The 22,855-nt window shown below is 38.8% G+C and overlaps 1 protein-coding gene across 4 annotated transcripts in view; it reads left to right on the top strand.

Moving 5' to 3' along the window:
- The window catches only part of VIPR2 (vasoactive intestinal peptide receptor 2), a 50,800-nt gene extending 28,410 nt beyond the window's left edge, over positions 1-22,390 (top strand). For 2 of the 4 annotated variants that reach the window (XM_059470264.1, XM_059470281.1), the window contains exons 6-13: positions 2,955-3,096; positions 5,913-6,063; positions 6,825-6,885; positions 9,166-9,235; positions 12,222-12,313; positions 14,969-15,098; positions 15,185-15,226; positions 16,796-22,390. In XM_059470264.1, the coding sequence (XP_059326247.1) occupies positions 2,955-3,096; positions 5,913-6,063; positions 6,825-6,885; positions 9,166-9,235; positions 12,222-12,313; positions 14,969-15,098; positions 15,185-15,226; positions 16,796-16,966 (859 nt within the window). In that variant the 3' untranslated portion in view covers positions 16,967-22,390. The remainder of the gene's footprint in view (positions 1-2,954; positions 3,097-5,912; positions 6,064-6,824; positions 6,886-9,165; positions 9,236-12,221; positions 12,314-14,968; positions 15,099-15,184; positions 15,227-16,795) is intronic. The other 2 variants (XR_009418296.1, XR_009418295.1) reach the window with 2 other exon arrangements.
- Positions 22,391-22,855: the final 465 nt, after the last annotated feature.

Raw genomic sequence — 22,855 nt, 5'->3', positions numbered from 1 at the left:
AGCTGTGTCGAGACTCTGGAAAGAGTCACAAGTTTTCATTATTATCTTTTTAGCATTTAGTAAGTATTCTTTCTGTATTCTTTAGTATAGTGTAGTATTTTTAATCTAATATAGTATTATAAAGTAATAAATTAGCCTTCTGAGAACATGGAGTCAGATTCATCATTCCTGCCTTCGTCGGGCCATTTCCCAGCATACACAGTACAGAAGTGCAGCCACATTTTGCAGAGCTTCTGAGTGGTTTCCAGGGGTACTGCAATCAAAGGCAATCAGTAATTTATCCAACTGTAAATCACAGAACCACCAAATCACCAAGGTTGAAACAGACCTTCAAGATCATCTGCTCCTGCCTTCAATCCAGCACTGCCATAATCACCCCTAAACCATATCCCCAAGTGTGCATCCGCACACCTTTTGAACAATTCCAAAAACAGTTCACTCCACTGCCTCCCTGGGCAGCTCATTCCAATGTTTGAACGCTCTTTCAGTGAAATATTTTTGCCTAATACCTAATCTGAACCTCCCCTGATGCAACTAAAGGCCATTTCCTCTCATCCTTTCGCTTGAATCATGGCAGAAGGCACCAGCCCCCACCTGGCTGCACCCTCCTTTCAGGTGGTTGTAGAGAGCAATGAGGGCTCCCCTGAGCCTCCTCTTCTCCAGACAAAACAACCCCAGTTCCCTCAGCTGCTCTGCACGAGACATGTTTGCTAGACCTGTCACCAGCTCCATTGCCCTTGTCTGGACACCCTCTAGCACCCCAAAAATGTCCTTTTTGAAATGAGGGGCCCATAACTGAACATGGTGCTCAAGGTACAAGCCTCACCAGTTCCAAGCACAGTAGTAAAGGTGTGGATAGTTGTGCTGAGTCTGTAATGTTTTTGTTAGGCAGTGTTAGGAAAATCAACTGCCTGCTGATTTTGCCTGATTTCTGTGACTTTTCTCAGACTGAAGCCAATCTTCAACTAGTAAAATAACTTTTAAATCTTCAGCTAGTAAAATAACTTTTTACTGGTCTTATCAGTATCACAGTTTTTCTCAGTCCCTCCACCTTCATGCCTTTATGTATCACTTCCACCTGCCTAACAGAATAGCCTTTATATTCTCCATTATGAACTTCACACAGCTTTTCTGCTCCACTTAGGACCAAGAAAGGCAAGAAAGTGCATCTCACAGTTTTGGTAGAAAGGAAGTACAAATAATACATAATAACAGCATGTTGTTTTTAGAGCCTCATTCCTCTCATGAAATATTCCTGTGATGAGTTCTCTAAGCCTTTCAGTCTGCCTTCAAATTTTCTGAAAATCTAAATCTTCAGAGTCCAATCAGAGCAGATACATAACCCATAATTATGTTTGGAATACTTTTAAAAAATAATTGAGCCAGTCATGGTTATCCAGGCAGATCCCAATGCAGATTACTGCAGTTTCAAAACTGCTAAAAGCTAAAACCACATTTAATACAGAGAATTAGAGACATCTGAATGTCACCCATCACCAGAAGTCAGGTGTAACAAATCAAGCATTTAAGAGGTGTACTCAAAACCTTCAACTTCAATTTAGATATCCAACTAGAGTTATTTTTTCCCAGTCTTCCAGTTGAGTCAGGGAAAACCAGACTTTTTTTCATGAGGCAACATATGTTCTTCTAAACCCCCTTCAAGAAGAATATTTCTCTGTTATTTGCAGGGAGTATTGGGGCCTCCCAACACAGAGAGTTGAATTAAGAATTAATTTCTGGTTTGGCAGCCTTGTATATATCCAACATTTATTTTTTGAGCTACTGAATGGGATGAATAACTAATCATCTACATGAGTTATTCAAGAAAAATAGTTTCCTCCTATTTGCAGTTTGCATGTATCTCTGAATTCCACAGGAACACGTGATGCAGTCCAACATAATAGTGGTATTTCAGCAAAGGATGTGCATGGCCTCAGCAATCACTGCATTTTTTGACAACTCTTCAAAATTCAGCCTGGTATTATGTCCTTTGCTAAATTCAGGGCTAGCATGGCAGATCTGTTCTTTATTTCCTTACACTCATTCTAATTATCCTTGCTTCAGTAGTTTCAGAATGGATTATTATTATAATATTTGATAAAAATCACAACTGGAAGAATACCTGTAAGTTGCCACTGCACACTGCCATTACACCTATTGTATTTTCATGTTTTCACTGCTCATGCTTGCTGAAATGCCTTGGCTTTTGGTCTATTTCCAGGCGCAGCTCAAGGTGCTGGTTGTGACCACAAATACGTCTTAGCAGTTTGGTTTCTAGAGATTTTCTACAAAAAGAATATTTTAAACAGGAAAATCTTGAAGGGACTGTATTTTAAGGGAAAAGCCCTCAATTTATAGCTTGCTTCCCCTGAGTACTCATCCACTTACATGGAATCTTTTATCTGTCCTTTGTTTGTAAAGCTTTCACATGGCTGCCAGACAAAAGTAGTTTTACATTCGTTGGATAGAAAGGATGGGTGATCAAATGTTCTGAATGCATTTTTAATTGCTCCTGCATACACCATCATCATAGGATCAAAAGTCACTATGTAGCAAAATACAGGAGTTAATAAAAGAATGACATGAGAAAATAATAGGTGAGAGCACATCTGAAATATATCCAGGATAATCAAAGTTGTATTTGCAAGAAAAACAGTGGAATGAGTGCACACACAGAAGGATAGCCTGTGTTTATTGTCAGCTTATTATGGCAGCTTATTAAGTTATGTTAAAATGTGAGAGAAATACCACTGGGATCTTTTAATCTGTGATACTGAACAGAAACAAGAGATGAAAGAAAACAGCAAGGCAGCACTGACAAAATGACAGAAAAGGAAAGGGTATGCTCTTACTCAAGGTTCATATTGCTAAGAAATGTCCACAGAGTAATAGAAGTCTGTTCAACAGTTTCTGCTTCATAAACTAAAATGCTTCTTTTTAAATCTCTTTTTTAGAAAACTTCATTGTACTCGGAACTACATCCATCTGAACCTGTTCCTCTCTTTCATTCTAAGAGCAATCTCTGTTTTAGTCAAGGATGATATTCTCTATTCCAGCTCCAACACAGCTCACTGTCCAGAGGATCAAACCTCATGGGTAATAAACCTCATTTACTACCTGGTGTAACACTGTTTTGTCACTGAATTTTCCTCCCTGATCCTTTTAAATATTTAGGATGACCAAGATTTCAGTGCAGACAATTCTGAAGAGAATATGACTAGGAAAATGGGGTGTTAGATGTATCCAGATAAAGAAGGTTGTAGCACAAGAAGGAAACCTTAACATTGTTTGTGTGTCCATGAAGGACAACTTGTCATCAGCCAAGACAATTTTTAACCAGATACAGCTCAGAATAAACATGGCCACTGTATTAATCAGCTGGGAGGGTTGAAGACAAACAGGAGTGCCATCAGCTGGGAGTGATAAAAAGCAGATGCTGTGGAAGTGTTCCAGCAGCTTTATCAGGGGTCCAGGAGTTTGACAGGTATCAGTGGAGGGAGGGAATAACTCAGGAAATTAAATATTTGCAGGAGCTGTCTTCATTAACTCCTCGGTACTTCTGGGCTATGACAGAAGTGTTATCATCTGCATTCTTGGCAAGCTAATATGTTTACTGCATTTTCATGTGCAGGGCTTAAAAAAATCTCAAGTCTTGCTGTTAAAAAACTGACCTCTATATGGTATGCCCCATTTGCTGCTTTGTTGTTTCAGTCAAAAATCCCTTCTAATTTTAATAAACTACAGTTTAAGCTTGTGAGAAAAAAAATGGAATAAGATATTTTTGTCTTGATGAAGCCATATTGTCCCAAAACATGAAGTTCTTAGCCGTGAATACCAAGCTGTCTATAGGAATTCATAATCTAGAGTATTTCTAATGGAGAAAAACAGGAACTGAGTTAGTAGACCCCAATTAGGCAAATTAGATAGCAGACAGATTGCCAGGGATGATCAGAAGTTCTTAGGTCCTCGAAAGACTGTTCAGTGGACTCTCAAAATACTACTTGGTTTCAGCAATTTAATTTATTCTCCAGTTATTCTTGTCTACAAAGCCTTATACTTTCCTATTTAAATAAGTCAGATTCCTATTTAAATGTGTCAGATTTTGTGGGCTGCTGGCTAGTTCCTGTTGCATTGTATGTGGGATAATCTGGCACCAGCCTGACTAGGCTGGTCTGTCTATCAAGCACTGGCTTGGTGCTGCCTCTCACGCATAACAGCACGTGGGGTTTGCCCCTTCTGCCGTGTGTGTGTGGTGTTCCACAGTTGTGCTGCACTCACAGAGATCTAAAACACACAGTTCATAAGGTCTGTAAGTAGGTCCTGGCTCTGGATTACATAGAGAATTAATTTTGGCTAACTTTACTGATAGATACCTTCACTGTTCAGCATGGGCAAATAGAGCTGATACAGGATTACCTGCAGGGGGAAGGGAAAATACTTTGATGCAGGGTTCTGGTATGTAAATTAAGAATGTAATACAAGGGAATATTGGATTTATAAAGGATTACAAAATTTTCACTGCTGATCTGATTTTAAGGAGTCCTAAGCATAAAACCAAATTTCAACTTGCATGAAAATTTCAACTTTTCACACATTTTGAAATACTTAATTTTATCCATATTACATTTTCTGGCCCATTGCTGATCTGCAGTGGATATCCCAAAGACCAAAGGTAAAATCAGTCTTACCAAAGTTAGCTTGCTTTCAAACTTTGGTTGTTGGCAGATAAAATCAGGTGAAATGAATTCAAGCCTTTGGACTCTTCCTTAGTTTTCTACATTACCATGTGTATAGGCATGGATGTTACTTGGGATGCACTGAGGTATCTGGGACATCTGGGGGGGTGATGGATACAAAGAAATCTCCCTGAGGAGGTCTGTGCCCTTCTGGCTTAGCAGCTGGTGATTGCATCTCACTTCTTAATAAACATTTATGCTTAGAGAGAGGAATTGATCACTGAAAATGAGTAAGTTACCTGCTTAGGTATCTGATGCACATGGAATTTTAACAGAAAAATGCACGTATGAAGGGGATTTAAAATGGAGAAGTGAGTAAAGCTAGTAGAAACTAGAGATTTTATTTGGTCCAGTTTGTGTAGTCTGTTACATTCACCATATCATCACATTTCTTGGCACATTCTCAGTCCATGTGAACATTTTCATATTCAATTCTCACATCCCAGATTCCCATTGGGAAGTACCAAAGCAGCAGTAGCCAGCACTGTGGAACATCAGCAGCACAGACATCTGAAAATTAATTCTGAAGAGCAGCACACAGACTATAAGCAACAATTTTTGATATATGTCTGTGTGTTTTGTTAACTAAGAAATTCTAAAACATTTTCTAAAGGGAAAATATTATTTTTAAAAATCCAGCCAACTTTTTGTTCCAAGTATAGGAACTTAATAAAATAAAGTCATATTTTTCACTCAGTTTCACATTTAGCTTTGAAAAAAATAATGAAGTAGTTTCTTTGTTAATTTTTATTGTGTTAGGATGCCATGTGAGGTTTTAATACATTTATTAGACTCCTAGTAGATGATAATTTAATTTTATAGCTATTCACTAACCAACTGTTGGAAATGTGCATTTATTGATAACCACCATATTTTCTATATTTATCCTATGAAATTTTCAAGCTCTCTGAGTGAATTAGCAATGAGAGACAACTAAATAATTTCTAATAATTAACTTTCTTTTAATGTATACAGTAACATTTGCGATGTTGCAATTTGCTTGACTGAAGATAAAAATTTATACTGGATCTGGTTTATTGATACTACAAAGACAGCTAAGATTTTTGTCTGTAGTAACAAAAATAATATTATATATATATATATATATATATATATATATATATATAATAGTATATCTTTCCTGTGACAAATTTGATCCTTCTTCTCATATTTCAGGTGGGCTGCAAGGCAATTCTGGTGTTTTTTCAGTATGGTGTTATGGCAAACTTTTACTGGCTCTTGGTAGAAGGACTTTACCTCCACATCCTCCTTGTGCTAATATTCTCCCCCAACAGACACTTCACCATCTACCTGCTGATAGGATGGGGTAAGAACTTGCCCCAACAAAAAATGTTCTTTTTTCTCTGTGTGTGTGTGTTGGTCAGCTTTCACCTGTGCCATCTGCACCACACCCAGGGGTTGCTCTGATGCAAGGGCTGCCACTGCAAAACATATAATTCAGGTGTCCTGATTTGTGAGGAAAATTAAAGCTTAGCTGCACAGCCATGAGCTATACTATGCAATTTGCCTTTTTGAAAAGCCCAATAATACTGTCCATCTGGTTTTAAATATATATATTCCTTTCATTTACAGAAAGTGCCATGATGTTTATATGGAACACTTTAATACTTCCAGTAATAGGTGGTCATAAAACATTTGGGTGTTGCTGGGAAATGGGAATAAACCAGTGTGTGGACAAGGTTCCTTATGAAATGATTTATACTTTTATTTTATATTGCAGTCCTTGGAGGTGCATTGGGAATGCATAACTTGTATCTATTTCCCTGTAAGTCACTCTGACACCTTGCAAGAAACCTGAGAAAGGCTTTTTTTTAATGTATTAGTAACTATGGCTGCATTTCTATGAGAAACAAACTCACTTCCCTGCAGTCTTTGTTTGTAATACATTACTGATGTATACATGTAATCATGTAGCTCATCAGATGGACTTCTCCTTCCATTCACTGAGCTGTTTGCTATATGTTGTGTATTTGGGGAATAACTGCTTAGTAGCAGGCTGAACTTTTTTTTTTCCCTGTGGAGTTGCATTTTTGTGATCATTCTCTAAACATCTTTGGCATTTTTCAGGAATTCCTACGATATTCATTATTACATGGACAGTGACACGGATCATTCTAGAGGACACTGGGTGAGTGTGTGTGAGAGAGAAAGTTTAAATCCCCCATGCCTGTGCAATCCTTGCCTTGGGTGTGGTGCTGCTCACACAAAGGTGGTTTGCTGTTATGGAGGGGACAAACACAGAACTGAAATTTCAGTGATGGCAATAAAAGGGCAGGTGTGTGGGAGCTCTTCAACTGTGCTTTATGCTTGATGTTTATTTGAAGAACTCAGAGAGCAGGAGAGAGCAGGGATAAGTTATGGCTGCTGTTACTCCTTGGCACACCCACATCTGGAGCTATCTGCTTGGGAAGTCAAAATAATGTTTGAAACACCAGTGGGGTCCTTGGGCTCAGTGCTGCAACGTGTGCAGGAAGGCGCTGGCCATGCTCATTTGCTAACTGGGAACTCAGGAGATTACATTCCCAAAAGGGAAGTGATGTAAGGGTGTGTCAGATGCACATAGCCAGGTAAAGCTAAAGCTAATTAGAGCTTCCTGGCATGTGAAGGGGAACTGAGACAAGAATTTTGTAGGAAAATCAGACTTGATCCTGCTGCTCCCAAGGAATGGGAGAACATTCCTAACTAGTGGAAAAACAGTTTGCATAGTCCAGTTTTGTCCAACTATTATTTTTCAATTTTTTCTGCAATTAGACTTAAAAATCATATCCTACATAATTTCAAGGCTTTCTTTGCAGGATGTCTAATGTGTAAACCAAAGCCAAACTCTTTTTTCCTTTGTCATTATGATTACAGAGGAAGTCCAAAGGGTAATTAATCTCTAATCTGACTAACCTTTCAGAGCACTTAAGACTATTTGGACCAAAATTACTGAGCCCAGGGTGAAAATTAAATATTCAGTTTTTCAGACAGAACTTCAGGTTCAGTCTCACATTTTCACAAACAAGTTCCAGGCATCTATAACCTACATGCCTCACACAAAATGATGTAATTCCAGTTACACCTGTCGGTTGCTTTAGTTCCTCCTGTTACACAGAGGTCAGCTTTAAGTGTACACTGGAGAAGTGTCCTTACACAAAGTGAATCTGAGCTTGGTTCCCACAAAGGTCAACACCCTCCATGATGTCTAATGGTATAGCCCAGTGTGCTTGATGTTTTAGCTGATTTCATAGAATCATAGAATGGATTGGGTTGGGAGGGACCTTGAAGACCAGTTTGTTCCAGCCCTCCCTGCCATGGGCAGTGATACCACCTCAGGTTACTCAGAGCCCCATCCAGTCTGGACTTGAGCACTTCCAGGGATGGCACATCCACAGCTTCTCTGAGGCCACACCCTGGGACCTGTGTCCAGTCCTGGGCCACTCACTGCAGGAAAGACTTTGAGGTGCTGGAGTGTGTCCAGAGAAGGGCAACAGAGCTGGTAAAGGGTCTGGAGCACAAGTCTGGTGAGGGGCAGCTGAGGGAGGTGGGGATCTTTAGTCTGAAGAAAAGAAGGCTCAGGGGAGACCTTGTCACTCCCTACAGCTGCCTGCACAGAGGCTGTAGCCAGGTGGGGGTCGGTCTCTTCTCCCAGGCCGCCAGGGACAGGGCAAGAGGAAACGGTCTCAAGCTGTGCCATGGCAGGTTCAGTTTGGACACTGGGAAGAATTTTTTCACTGAAGGGGTTGTAAAGCATTGGAATGGGCTGCCCACAGAGGTGGTGGAGTCAGCTTTCTTGGAGTAGTTCAGGAAATGGCTGGATGTGGCACTCAGTGCCATGGTCCAGTGGTGCTTGGTCAAAGGTTGGACTCAATGATCTCAGAGGTCTTTTCCAACCAAAATGATTCTGTAACTTTCTGAGTAAAGAATTTCTTCCTGACATCTAAATCTCTCCTCTTTCATTTTTAAACCATTCTCCCTTGTCCTATCACTACCTGCCCTGTCAAAATGTAATTTTCTCTTTTTTTATAAGCCCCCTTTGAGTGCTGAAAGGTCACAATGATTTCTGCATGGAGCCTTGTATTCTCCAGTCTGACCAACCTCAACTCTCAGCCTGCCTTTGCAGGAGAGGTACCTCAGCCCTCTGGTCACCTTTGGGTGATCACCTCTGGACCCGCTCTAACAGAGCCACATCTTTCTTATGCTGAGAAATCCACACCTGGCCACAGTGCTCCTGGTGAGGAAATCAAGTGTGCATATTAAAACAAAGGGAATAAAATTAATAGCAGGAAGGGATTGAATGCCAGATTCTGGGCTAAAGCAGGCAATATTTTAGTATGCTTTGACTTGTTTATAAGAAATACTTCTCATAGGTCTTGCTTGCCAGATGATATTAATGTCAACATGATTTTCCCTCTTTTTTTTTTTATAGCTGCTGGGATACAAATGAGCATGGTGGTCCCTGGTGGGTTATACGAATACCAATTTTAATTTCTATTATAGTAAGTAAAATTTGAAGCATGAATTATAGATCTGTTCAGCATTGTGCAGTGCATGTAGCCATTATTCTTTACTGCTAGTTACAGATAGGCAAGAATTCTGTTTTAATGAAAAGAAATTGTGCTGCAGGAGAAATGTTAAACAGATGCCAAGGCCATTAAAATTTGTTGCCTTCAAAATTTATCTGCCTCCTATTAAATTAGCAGTTGCTTTTATTTGTGTGTTGTTCTTTCTTTAACATCTCTCCTGTTTATGAGCTTGGAGGAAGGAAAAATCTAATTATACTTCTCAATGAATTGCAGATTTGATTTTGTGTGTAAATAGATAGTCTTGCAATTGAGAATCTGATATTAGTCAAAAAATTATGGCTGTGTATATCTTTCTTTAATTGGTAGCCTACTAAAATATATATTGAACATGAATATTTGCAAAATAATACCATTTGAGAATGTTTCCCAGGGCTTTTCTTGTTTGGAACTCATTAGACTTAGTGGACTAGTGTAATAATATTCCTGTAATGATTGTGTAATTAACTTTGGGCACAATATACTATGGTTATATGTCCATTTCTGAAAATAGTCAGAGAGCAAAATTAATGTATTTAGATACACTTGATTCATTTTTTAAATTATAAGCAGAAGATCTAGGGCATTATTAGATTACACAAGATTTCAGAAGTTTGCATTAAGTTTGGGCTTGTCTTTCAATCTGTGCCTGCTGAAAATCATTCTGGGAGAAATTCCTGTCATCACTATCAGTGTGAATTCTGCGTTTGAAGAGAAAGAAGAGTAGGCCATATGTGTGAAATGAATAAAGTAAGGCCTCAAAGATGTTCTATGTTATGAAGAAATGAGCATGAAAGAGAACTACAGCAGGAAGGGAATACTTGGACCTCAAAGGAGCTGGAGAATGGGGAACAATCCAGAGTCAGGAAAAATATGTTTTGGAAGATAAAAGCAAAACAAACCACCTGGTGTTTACAGGAAACCCTGTTCTCTGGATGCTCAGTTTGAACAATTATCTGAGACTTCATGTGCCAGAAGGCAGTGCTGCTCCAAAACAGTCCTGGAAGTTTGGGAAGTCCAGGATGTTATCCCAGGGTGCCTTGGCAGACCTGAACTGCAGCTGGACCTTAGTGAAGACAAGTCAAGTGGAGTAGTGGTCAGGCAGCAAAGTTTGATCTATCCAACAGCTTTGTGAGAGCAAGTTCTGATACCATCTTGCACAGTGGGAATGGCTTCAGTTAATTCAGTGTGTCAGAGCCCTCCCTGGCATTTCCTCCTGGGAATTTGGCTTGAGAGAAGTCATTTGGCAGAGGTTCACACTTCATGCTGTACACACTTCAGAGTTACTCAGTTGGATGTGGCTGTTCCAAGTGAATGTGCTGTTACCCCAATTCTGTCTTTCTCCACTAATACTGGCCCCGGTGTGTATGGCAAGTTAATATCCCCTGCTGTGGGCACTCAGCTGCATTAAGTCTGCAGATAAAATCTGCAATAACAGATTTCTGTCTGTTATCTTTATAGGTAAGCCTCTAAGTTATCATCTGCCTGCAAAAAAATTGTACATTAAGTTCAGCAAAATCCTATATTTTCTAACATTTCTTTTTTATTTTTTTTTAAATATATTAGATATAATTTTCCTAAATTTTTATTTCATCCCTCTCAGTTCCTTTCACTACCCTTCACCTGTCATTTCAAACAAAATGTTAAAAACAGAGGGACATGCAGTTGCCACGACTGTGTTTTATTTATTAGTATCCCAAATTCTATAGGTTATCTTATAGAAGACACAGAAATTCATTGAACTTGAAAAGCTTGGAGCCAAATTTTTAGGAGAAGGAAGGGTTCCACCAATACATGAAGCAGAGATTTATAGCAGTGAGACAGGCACTGTCTGGTTAGGTACTCCACCTCCTAATTTTGTGCTTTGGGATGGAGTTAGTTTAAAACAAGAAAATTCTCATTTTCACCATGATATAAATTTTTCTCTAGATGAATTTATCCTAAGATGTGTGCATTTGATGCAGCTGTTTAAGTAGCTGGAGTTGCAGTTTTTAGCACACATTGTAGCTCTGAAGGTGTGGATTCCAACTGTTCCTTACTTCAGCATGGACATTAAGCATGTATTTAGGGTGCAGTTTTCTAGACCACACCAAGAATCCAACACCAGAAGGGATGGTGACCAGAGGAAGCTGAAAGTCAGGGCTGAATAAATAATGGGAGTGAGACTTAGGATATACTGAATTTTATACTTCAATTTTCTAGATTTTTATGCAAGTGCCTTTCTGAAAACTAAAATATGAAATAAAATACAAAATGAAATGCTACTCTTCTGTCTTAGAGGGCTGTCATGAGGATTAGGCTGCAGGGATTCAGATGGACTGGATGATCTCCAGAGGTCCCTTCCAACCCCAGCTGTTCTGTGATTCCTTCATTTGTAATGTCAGCATCAATATCCAAAACAGTCAAATACCTGTGAGAAGCCCTTTTTGTGCTTGGTTGGAGTAGACAGATCAGCTGTGCAGCAATCTTCTCTAACCCTCATTCAGACAGAAAACACTGAAAGTTGAAGTGAGGAGCAAGAGAGGGTCAAAACTGCCTCTGGGCTTCCAGTTGTGAATCCATGTGACAACTTAGGACAATTAGTGATGTGTCAATTTAGTGCTTGATTGCAGAAAACCACACCCAGGGTCCCATCCTGCTGGGAAACCTGTCCTGAGCTGAAGTAGTGGAAGGAGGACACTTCTGACAGTTGGAGCTTTCAAAGACTTTTGCCAGCCAGAGCAGCAGTGCTGCGCTTGCAGTGTTTGCTGGACATGGCAAAAGCTGCACTGCAGAACACGAGAACTTTGGCTCTGAGGGGCTCTGGAGGGAGGTGCACGACTCCCATGCTGACTTGTCTCCTGTCTGACTTGATAAGAATTTGTTTTTGCTGCAGATTGAGTGGAGAGTTCAGAAATTATCATTATATTTGTTTTCTTTGCAGGTGAATTTTATACTTTTCATTAGCATTATAAGAATCTTACTGCAGAAGTTAAGATCTCCAGATGTTGGAGGAAATGACCAGTCACAGTACAAGTGAGTCATATTTTTAGATATTACAGACAGAAGCAAAATAATCTCTTTAAGTTTTTATCTGCTGAAAATCAAAAACTGCTGTCTTTCTATAATTATATTTAATTTAGAACTACTTTTGGATATTGTTTAATAAATACAATTATGCTGAAATGGAGATAAATATATTTTTATCAAATGCTTCATTCAATAAAAAATACTTAATTTTAGAAAGACCAACAAGGTATTTTGAATCTGAGTTTAATCCATGAATGAGTATGCTGATACAAAATATATGGAAAGTAACATTTTCCTTTTGACATATAAACATTTAATTTTGACATAAGAAATGTTTAAAATCCTTTAAAATTATTTTCCTTCAACCTCCTTAAAACATTTTTTTTAATTTCTAAAATGCTTACATATATTTTAAGAGCTGAAATTTTTGAAATTTTGAAATTTTTACCAAAAATTTAAAAGGTAAATAGAGTGTTTCATATTGATTTAAAATAGCATCTTTACTTTTTTAGAGGAGACCAGTTGTTTCTGGCTTAGAACAACTTGATTTCTGTTCAGACTTTCCTCTTTTGTGTTTTGGTGTGAGCATCAAATCCCAAAATATCTCTTGTTTCCACAGCTTTAAAATCAAGGGATATTGGGGAACAATTCAAATGCATTGCTGAAATTGGTTTTGTTATTTATTGCCATATCTGTGGTTATTGTTGTTTATTATAAGAGCTGCTGGATAAGTAATCATCTGCAATCAAGTCTGTTGTAGAAGGTTTTATTTTAAAGCCCAGACACAGACTGACAGTTCAGGGTGTCAGTATAATACTTCAGTGACAAAACCTCACATGAACACTGAAAATCCAAAGCCATATGAGTGGCCTTTGACACTGTGCTCCTGGATAACACCTTCCCTTCATTTAAAAATACTGAATTCCTGTTCCAATAGCTGACAAAACATGCTATGCAGAAATAAAGAATATCCTTAAAGCCAAGAGAAGCAGGACCTTATGTGTTTGCAGACAATGTGACGTTTGGTGCAAAAAGTGAAAAATTCTGATGTGCCCCAGGAAAGTCAACACAACTGCACTGTCAAGCGCGTTTGTTTTGCAGAGCTAAAGGGGTCTTGTTTTGTGTTTGCTGATTCAATTATCTAAACATGTGGGAGATCTTGTTGAATCTAGATGGAACTGTGCAGTTGCCACATTATGATGTAGCACAATGGCCAACCTATGGGCAGGAAATCCCCTCAAGTTTACTTCTTGTGACATAAAGTTTTCATTGCTTCCATGTGATATTTTTTTATTTTTTGAAAATTAGGCATTCCCTTACTTTCAGTCCATTTTCCACAGTTTACTGTAGCACTTTATAATGTGAAATATTCACATTATTATCAACTTTGTCCTTCATTATTCAGCCCTGTAAATTCTTTGCTTTTAGCATTTGATTGCCTGATTAAGTTTGCATTTCTGGTCTTTAGCTGATACCCATGGGAAAGTAGATTAACCTCCTCAAGAAACTGCATCTGCAGAGCAAATTAAAAGATCTGGGAGGCTCATTTATAAAATTGCAAATGCATTTTTTAAAATGCAGAGAAGAATAAGGATGGGGTTTTTCCCCTTTCTTTTACTAAAATATAAGTGCAGTATAGAGGAAGTAGCATCAACTAAACAAAAATTACTAAGTCAAGCATGGAGTGAAAGGGAAATATGAATCTAAAATTAATACTATTCATGCAAGTCACCATTTTTATTCCCTTCCTCTGAACCTGCTTGTAGCTGGTTCCATCCTTTTAGTTGTTTATTTTACTCTTGCAGTGGACAAGGCTAAGTCCAAATAAAATCAGTTTTCCATTTCCTTTGGGAAACCAGGAAATTTGCTGCCAGTGTCATCCCCTCCAGCAGTAAATGATTCCTTCTGCTAAGGAATCCCTATTTTTCCTGCTTCTGGTATCATTTTTAGATGTGAGGGATTTGCTATTTTTGAGAAGCTTTGCTGTCAGAAATTATTTCCACATAAATAGATGCAGCCCCTGGGCCATTATAAACAAAGCAAGGCCATGAAGACTGACACAGAAAAAATAAAACTACTTGAAATACCTTAACTTTTCTGTTAAAATAGGTGAATTCACAACAGCATCCTTGCATTGTTGAATCAAGTTATATTCATCAATACAGTGATGAATTATGGAACTCAACATTATAACTTCTCAAATTTTATCTGATGCCAGACATCCAAAATTGTCCATGGCTGGCCCTGTATATTATATATAACTGATGTTATTAGAGTGAAATAAATGACAGATAAGGTAAAAGTAGCAATTTATCATTCCAGTAGTTTCATGAGCTTTGTCAGAGCAGTTCTGCTTAATAATTTAAAGTTCTGTTTCCTTAACTTCAGTAAGTAGTGTCTTCTGCTAAATTTTTTTATGTAATTGACAACAATGAAAATTATTTAATTTCGTGAGCTTAACACCATCAGTAAAGCTATGAAGTTTTAGTGTTTGAGGCTCATGAAAATCTCTTAGTTGGGCTGATTCTGGATTACATTTCCCAGGTGCTGTTTGCATACTGTGCATGTGCAATGTACAGACTAACCCTACAGTTACACATTCATCTCACTAAAACAGGAGCTCATCATTAAATTGCAGCTTTGTCTCTTTCCTTTACCCAGGAGACTTGCAAAGTCCACCTTGCTGCTGATTCCTTTATTTGGAGTTCACTACACAGTGTTTGCTCTGTTTCCTGACCGCAGCTCCAACAATTATAAAATAATCTTTGAGTTGTGTTTGGGATCTTTTCAGGTAAATTTTAAGGTTTTTAATCAAAAGAAATTTTACTGACCTAGGTGAGTGCTGCCTACTAACTAAGGACTATTGTCTCTTTCCAGGGGTTGATTGTTGCAGTCCTGTATTGTTTTTTGAACAGTGAAGTAAGTCTCATCTTTCCTACTGAGAATGTTAAATATTGGTTTTAGTAAGTGTATGAGTGCCCCCATAATTCTGCTCTGATACACAAAACTGTTTTAGAGGATGTCTGCATTCCTATTAGTGGAATATATTTGTGACCGTTTTTATACAACAGGAAAAATGAGTGAAGCTGGGGGAAGAGCTTTAAGAGCTATTTAAAATTGAATTCCTTGCAGACTGAGGTGTTAGTGTCTTCTCCTGATGTGATCTGATGTAGCTCTGTTAGAAGCAATGTGCAAGTGAGCTGCAACATATCTGAAAATTCATCTGAAAATACCATTTAGTAAATATTTAGGGGTAATGTTCTGTCAGTATCTAAACCTCAGAACAGATTTTCAGAAGTGCTCAGCACATCGTGGTTTTCATAGCCTCAACTGAGAAATATGCAAAGAATTCCTTTTGATTTCAGTCCCTATGCAGTGTCTGACAGAAGGAATCTGTCTGAAGAAGACACCTGCACAGACAATTAACATTTAGCTCTCCTGAGTGCTGTTCTGGTCTTTGATATTCATGAGATGCCTGATTCTGGGCTAATCATTTGATTCTATGCTTCAAGTACATGAGATAAATAGCTCGATACCAAAACCTAATGTTGCAGCACAAGTGATACAAAATTCATTTTTGAATGTGACCTTAGGGCACCTCTTCACACACAGTGTAGGCAGTCTTTGCCTCAGTTATGTGACCTTTGTAAAAGGATACTGTAGAGGGAAGGGATGCCATCCAGAGGGACCATGACAGGCTTGTGAGAGGGGGAAAGAACCTTGAGAGGTTCAACAGGGCCAAGTTCAAGGTCCTGCACCTGGGTCTGTGCAGGGCTGACTGAGGGATCCAACAGAGCCGTCCAACAGAGAAGAACTAGGGGATGAAGGCTGGACCATGAGCTGGCAATGTGCACTTGTAGCCCAAAAAGTTAATGCTGAACCTCTATCCAGCATTAAAGGTCAAGAGAGGTGAATTGTCACCAGTGCGAGAAAGACATGGATGTGTTAGACCAGGTCCAGAGGAGGCCACAAAAATTATCAGAAGGCTGGAACACCTCTGGCCACTATAAACAAACACCTGGAACACCTATGAAAACAGGCTGAGAGAGTAGGGGTTGCTCAGCCAGGAAAGGAGAATGAGGGGGGGACTTTGTAGCACCTTGGAGTACATAAAGGGGAGATTATAAGGAAGATGGCAAAAAACTTCTTAGCAGGGCGTGTAGTGTCAGGACATTTTTAAACTGATATTGGTAGATTTAGGAAGGAAAAAATCTTTTCTATAAGGGTGGTGGAGACCCTGTAACAGGTTACCCAGAGAAGCTGTGGTAGCCCCATCCCAAGGCCAGGCTGGATGGTGCTCTGAGCAGCCTGGTCTGCTGGAAGGTGTCCCTGCCCATGGAAGGGGGTAGAACTCCAGAATCTTTAAAAGTTTGTACCAATCCAAACCATTCTATGATTCTGTTCCTAGAGATCCCCATGTGACATGGAGGATTTCCTCACATAGAAGAAAATTTTCAGCTCATATTGTGCATTTTCTTTTGAGCACAGGTGCAGGGGGAGCTGAAAAGAAAGTGGAGGAGCTTGTGCTGGAAGCAGACTGCAGGCAGAGACTACAGACTGCACTCGTCCATTTCCCGAAATGGATCAGAAAGTGTTTCCCAGCTCCACAGGAATTCAAGAGCTCACTCATTTATGCAGACAGAGACCACCATGATATAAATGAGCTAGGTCCCCCAAAACATGAAAAACTGTGGGATATATCATTCATTATGCAGCTTGATGTGATATTTTATAACATGTACAGTTTAGTGCTTTGCTTTTCTACATGTTGGTATTTGGAGAATTGGTTTGTGCTGCCAACCTATTATTAATGGAGAATCCTGCCCCATGGATGCTTTCTGTTTTGTTCAAATGGTATCATATTAATTCTGATGTTCTCTTGCAGTTTACTAGCAGCAACAATTCAAAAATTCATTTTCCATAAAGGTCCCTTTACCTTCCAAAGTGGCTACAAGATCTATGCAGGGTATCCTGCTCAATGCAGATTTCTTTGGCACATGTAAGGGTTAAGATGGGAAATAAGAAAATTTTGTACACTTTATTTATACTTAAGGAAACATTGCCTTGATGATTAGGAACTTCTTTTCTAATTATGGAAAATAAAATTAAATAAAAAATCTAAGACCATAATTAACCACACTGGGAGTTCAGTGTGCTAATCCAGGAAATCATTAACATGATTTACAAGAGAGGGAAAAAGGTAGTACTTCTAGGCTCATGGTACACATTTCAGAGGTTACTTTCTACAGAGTTTGATTCCAATCCTGTTGTTACTTTCAAAAGTGCCTGGTTTGATGTTTGGGTGCAGAGTGTAGGGCTACATTACAGGCCATACAGAAAAAACTACTATATTACTTCTGAATATTCTCAGTTCTCAGTTGTTATCTTCTGTTTAAAGTCAGAGATTTGTGTTGATCTTTCATGGAGAAGTTTTCTGAAGAGGTATGTTTTATTGCTAAAGCAGCCTGGCATAGATAAAACAGCCTTGGATATCTCATTACACATTGAAAATATAATTTTTTACAGTGTTGTCATTGAACTCTGCCTCTAGGAGCTACATATTTGGCTGAAAAACACAAGGAATATTGCAGTGAAGTTACAATTCACATTTAACAAAAAATGTAAATTCTTTTAAGTTTATTCAGTTCTATATCTATCTGAAATTATTTAAAATTTAGTCATGGCCATTACTCCGGAAAAAAAAATTAGACAGAATCCCTAAAAATTACCATAAAAGGCATAAAGAAGGAATTTTCAACAATGCCAAGCCTCTTATGTAGCCATGTTTGAAAAAAAAAAGGCAGAGAACTGACAGTCTTATGAAAACATACATAACATTTCCTCTCTTTAAAAGAAATAAACCAGTGATGTTCTCTTCCCATGCCAACATTTAACCATGTCCACCCGACATTTCAAGTGGGAATAATCTGTATTTGCATGAGTACCTCCATACAAACCATTGCCCTCATATTTCAGATAACAGGTTTTATGGAGCCAGCAGGATCCAAGGTCCCTGCTCTTGTCAGATAAAGGGAAGAACAGCAGCAAGGGCATCCCTTGGCAGGCATATTTGTACATCCCTGAAAGTATTACCAGTACTGGGAATATTGTCAGCAGCTGTCTCAGTGTATTTCAGTTCTCGGTCTGATTTAATCCAGCTATTTATCAGTCAAACACAATTTGTTTTAATGGGATTGCCATGGAGTCACACAAAGTTTTGTCAGACCAAAGACAGAAAGAGCCCCATGGTCCACATGACTGCAGAACCTGGTGAATGTTACATGATATCAGCAGGTATAATTTGAGTTAAACAGCAATCACTCAAAGAATTGTTACTTACAAAAGGTGAATTTAGAGGAGCTATGGATCACTTTCAGATCATTCATAAAGTTTTCTGTTTGGCAGAGTAACTATGAGATTCTGGGTGGAAGCCCAAGAACATTCTCATGGGGTCTAAAGGTGTTCCCCCACACATCTATTTAAACTCAATATATTCCCAAAGACTTTAGACTGAGGAAACACTGCTGAAATTTAGTATGTTTCCTGGATCTCTTGAGAAACTTATCACAAGCTCTTACCTGAAAATATATGAAGACCCACTGGAGCAGTGGGAGCTGCTTTTACACCTAAATTAAACACATCTGTGCACATTAGGGTTCTTTGTCTGCAGTGGCGTTGGGACTGCTCAGTTCCCTAAGATGAGATGTGCAGGATGTTCTTTTTCCCCTTAATTTCTGGGGTAGAAAGGCACATGTGACAGGCATTCAAGTGTGCTCATCTTTGTGCTCAAATGAGGTTATGTGAGCGAGTTGACACACAGACAGAATGATAGCACAGAAATGGATGTTTCAGGCAATCATTTCCATCAGTCTGTTCTGCATGATGCATCACCAATTATGTGTGTTTATAACACATTGTATCTTAGAGAAAACTGCCTTTGTTCTAATTAGGTGAGCATGAAAAAAATCTGCATTTTAATTATTTCTGGGTTATAAAAAAAGAAAAGCCTTAATAAGAAAATACATTTTATACTGCAACAAACCAGCATTGTTTCCTTTAACAGGGTGCAGATGCATTTGGGCTTGATTCTATTTTTCATGTAGGGTGAAATGCCACAGGAGAATTTTGCAGTGGAAGAACATAGAGGTACCACTAAGTTTGTAAAGGACAGTGTGGACATGCAAAAAATGGGACACAGGAGAGAGAGGTGCTGTATATATTTTTCTTTAATACCAGTGAAAAGTTCAGTACTTTGGAGAACGTCATTCCTTTATTAATAATATAAATGCAGATAATCTAAATACTGTTTTGTGAGGCAGTTTAACTTCATAATGCTTTGTTCAAGCACTATCATGGCAGTTAAGACACAGAGGGCACTGCACTCATTTGTTTTTACTATCAGAAAATTTCTGATTTCCAAATAATTTTAGGCAAAGTTACAGCATTAACCCTATCATCACCAGTTTGGCAGCTGCCTTTTCATGGACAGATATAAAAATGTCAGTAAAAGGTGAAGAGCAGTTTGACAAATCTGGAAGTGTTTGATCAGGGTTTTTCATCTTTACAACACCCATAACAAGACAGCTTCTCATGGCTTTGTCTCTCATTGCATTTTGCTGAGAAGCGTGGGTTTAAATGCTCTTGCTCTATGCTGTGTTGACTCTTTAGAGTCAAAAAACATTGCAATGAAATCATTTGGCCTTCTGTCATCCCTAATCCTAATTCTCACTCAGTCCTAGCAGCAGCAGGGGAGGAAGTAGAGGCTGCAAGAGAAGTGTAACCTTCCCTTTTCTTTATTCCTTTACTGTTATTTCCCCTTTGCTTGCTTCAGAGTCCAAACTGAGTTGTAAAGTATTCAAGGCAGGAAACCTGGGGGTTTTTGTCCATCCCCACGGAAAAGCCAGAAGCACAGCTTGTACTTACTGAACAAGAATGGTAATATGGTTCACTCCCAGGACCTTGGATAATTGTTGTGCTTTACCTCCCCTGGAGGCACCATTAATTCTGAGTGATTTCTGTCAGCATTACCTGCTGCTAATGCCTGAAGAACACAGTGACAGCTTGCTCTCCACTTTTAACACAATTAAAAAATACATATATGGACATTGACTTAAATTTTCCTCTGCAGAATCAATTTCAGCTGGGTGCTTGATAAACTCAGGTGAAATTCATCTGCCCTGATTTTGTTGTCTAAAAGCTGCATGTTTGTCTCTGAGTTAAAGACACTTTTAAAGTGCCTTTCACAGTCAGGATAGAGAAATAGGCACTAGTTGAAGATGGTTCCTTCCATGTTCAGTTGGGCATCTGAGGCAGGTAAGCTGGACCCAGTTTTCTCTGACTTACTATAAAATGAGCTGGGGTAGCTGGCTATTACTTACATTTCTCACTCCAGAGATAGAATCAGGTAAGATGTATCCCTCCAGAGGAGATCATTAAACTGTCAGGGTAATCTTACACAGATACTTCTCTTTAAGCCAATTGCCTTGGGTTGGCCAAAGTTATCCTCTGAGAAATGTGCAGTGTAATTCAAAAGGTCAGGCAGAGGAGGATCCCACAGTTCATTGGCTCAGGTGTCCCTGCCTGCCATGATAAAGCTCACAGGTTTGTGTCCCATTGTGTTTTGCCTGGCCTCAGCTTCTGACAAATGTTTGGTTTTTTGGGTAAGGTGTTTGGTTTTGCTTTTTGTAGGAGGGGCCATATGCTAAAAGAAAGTGCTTTGCAGTACACAAAATTTCTTTATATTGTACTGCAGGTAGCCAGCAGAAGAACACCCTATCTAAGCTTGTGATGGAGTGTACTGTAGCAGCAATAGGTAATTGGTGGCAAATAGCATTACAAAAAACCTTCTTCAGTCGGGTTGGAGCCATCCTACCCCACTCTGTAGCATCTGCTTCGTGTCCTGATTCACCCCTAGGCTTCCCTTTGCTTTTAACGTGCCAGAGGGGAAAGCAACCAGCACAGACCCTCAGCAAACCAGAGACTCTGTCTGGGGCAGATTGATGAAATAAGGCATTGCCAGGTGCACGTGTCACACAGTCCATGTGCAAAGACTAAGATGAATCATCTGCATCATTTGTCCTCTATTTTTCTAAAAATCATCTTCTGTTAACTGTGAATTTGCCCAGTTCAGCAAAGTGATTTGGGATAAAGTCCTATTCAGATTTTTTTCAGACATCCTTAAGGAGAAATCAAGACCTAAATATGTCTGACAAAAAGAAAAAACTGGCAAGTAACGTGCAGACTGTGTGTCTGCTGCTATGTGTGTAAGGGTCATCATCTGAACAATTTCTGTCTGTGCTTAGTGATTAGGAAATACCTTTGCCAACAGAAGTACCTTCATGTAACCATGAGTGCCTCTATCAGCTGTGGGCTGTCAGTGCTACCCTGACATGACCAAATACAGAAGTTAGGATGCAGTGCTATTCTGTTGCTGAAAAAATACTAAAATTAAAAAGTGTTTGAAGATGTATGTTACAGGAATGCATCAGGATAACATTTAAAAGGAGCATTCTGTGATATGGTTTTACCACTCTGTTGAACCCGGTTCTGCCCAAGAATAGCAGGTTGTAATTCAGGAATATTTCTATTGTCAGATTTAAAAGGTGACTGAAATGTCCCAAACCCCTCTATGTCCCAAAGCACTGTAATAAGTTTATGATTACCCGCAGCTTTTTTTGTCCTGGCACAAAATATGTATGTATGAGTATTACTTCAAATTTCTCTTTTGTCATCTTTGTTATAACTTTATATCTGTCATGTATGGTAAAAATTTAAGATGATGTAAATGAATGTGATTATTTTTTACAAAATGTACAGATTATGATGTTGTATAGATTAATGTGTGTAAATAGATTTCATACTGTAATTCACTATAGTTTTCTTCTGGTTTTGCTCTTTTTGTTCTTTTCTGGTTTCAGTTTTTAATGTCACAAACCTAACAGCCTTCTCTGAGATGTTATATATAAAGCTGTGAACAAATAAGTGTTTACATCTTTATGCTATTTCAGATAATAGTAGTCAATAACACCATAATGGACTGAAGAGGAATCAGAGAATAAAAATATTAAAAGTTTTGCACAAAAATTCCATTATTTATGTTTTTTAAAAATTGTGTACAACGATGCAGTTTTCTTCCTGATTCAGTGGGTCATGGCCATGCTGAAGATGTGGCTAAGTTAATATTTCACTTTTTAATTCAGCAGCTGTTAGACACAAATGTTAAAGAAAAGCAGCCCCTAGCTTCACTGAGGAATATGCAGCTTTATGTAACCTAGAGGGGCACGAGAATGGCACTCAGCCAGAGCAGAGCCAAGTGATCCCATATGTTGTGTGTGGCACCATCTCCATGGCCAGCAGCTATTTTTGATTCATCACAGCTTGCTCAAAACTGGATTGCCCAGTTATCTGTCAGAATTAGAGGTGTCTGTCTGGAGTACAATATAATAATGCAGTGAGAGCAAAGGAAGCTGTGATGCCTCTGCTGTAGAGGCACCACCATCTGTCATGGGTTTTTTTTCTCTAAAAGATACATATCTTTCTCTATACCTG

The sequence above is a fragment of the Ammospiza nelsoni genome, chromosome 1 (genome assembly GCF_027579445.1).
Source record: "Ammospiza nelsoni isolate bAmmNel1 chromosome 1, bAmmNel1.pri, whole genome shotgun sequence".
Lineage (NCBI taxonomy): Eukaryota > Metazoa > Chordata > Aves > Passeriformes > Passerellidae > Ammospiza > Ammospiza nelsoni.
This window is presented reverse-complemented; position numbering and strand designations above follow the sequence as displayed.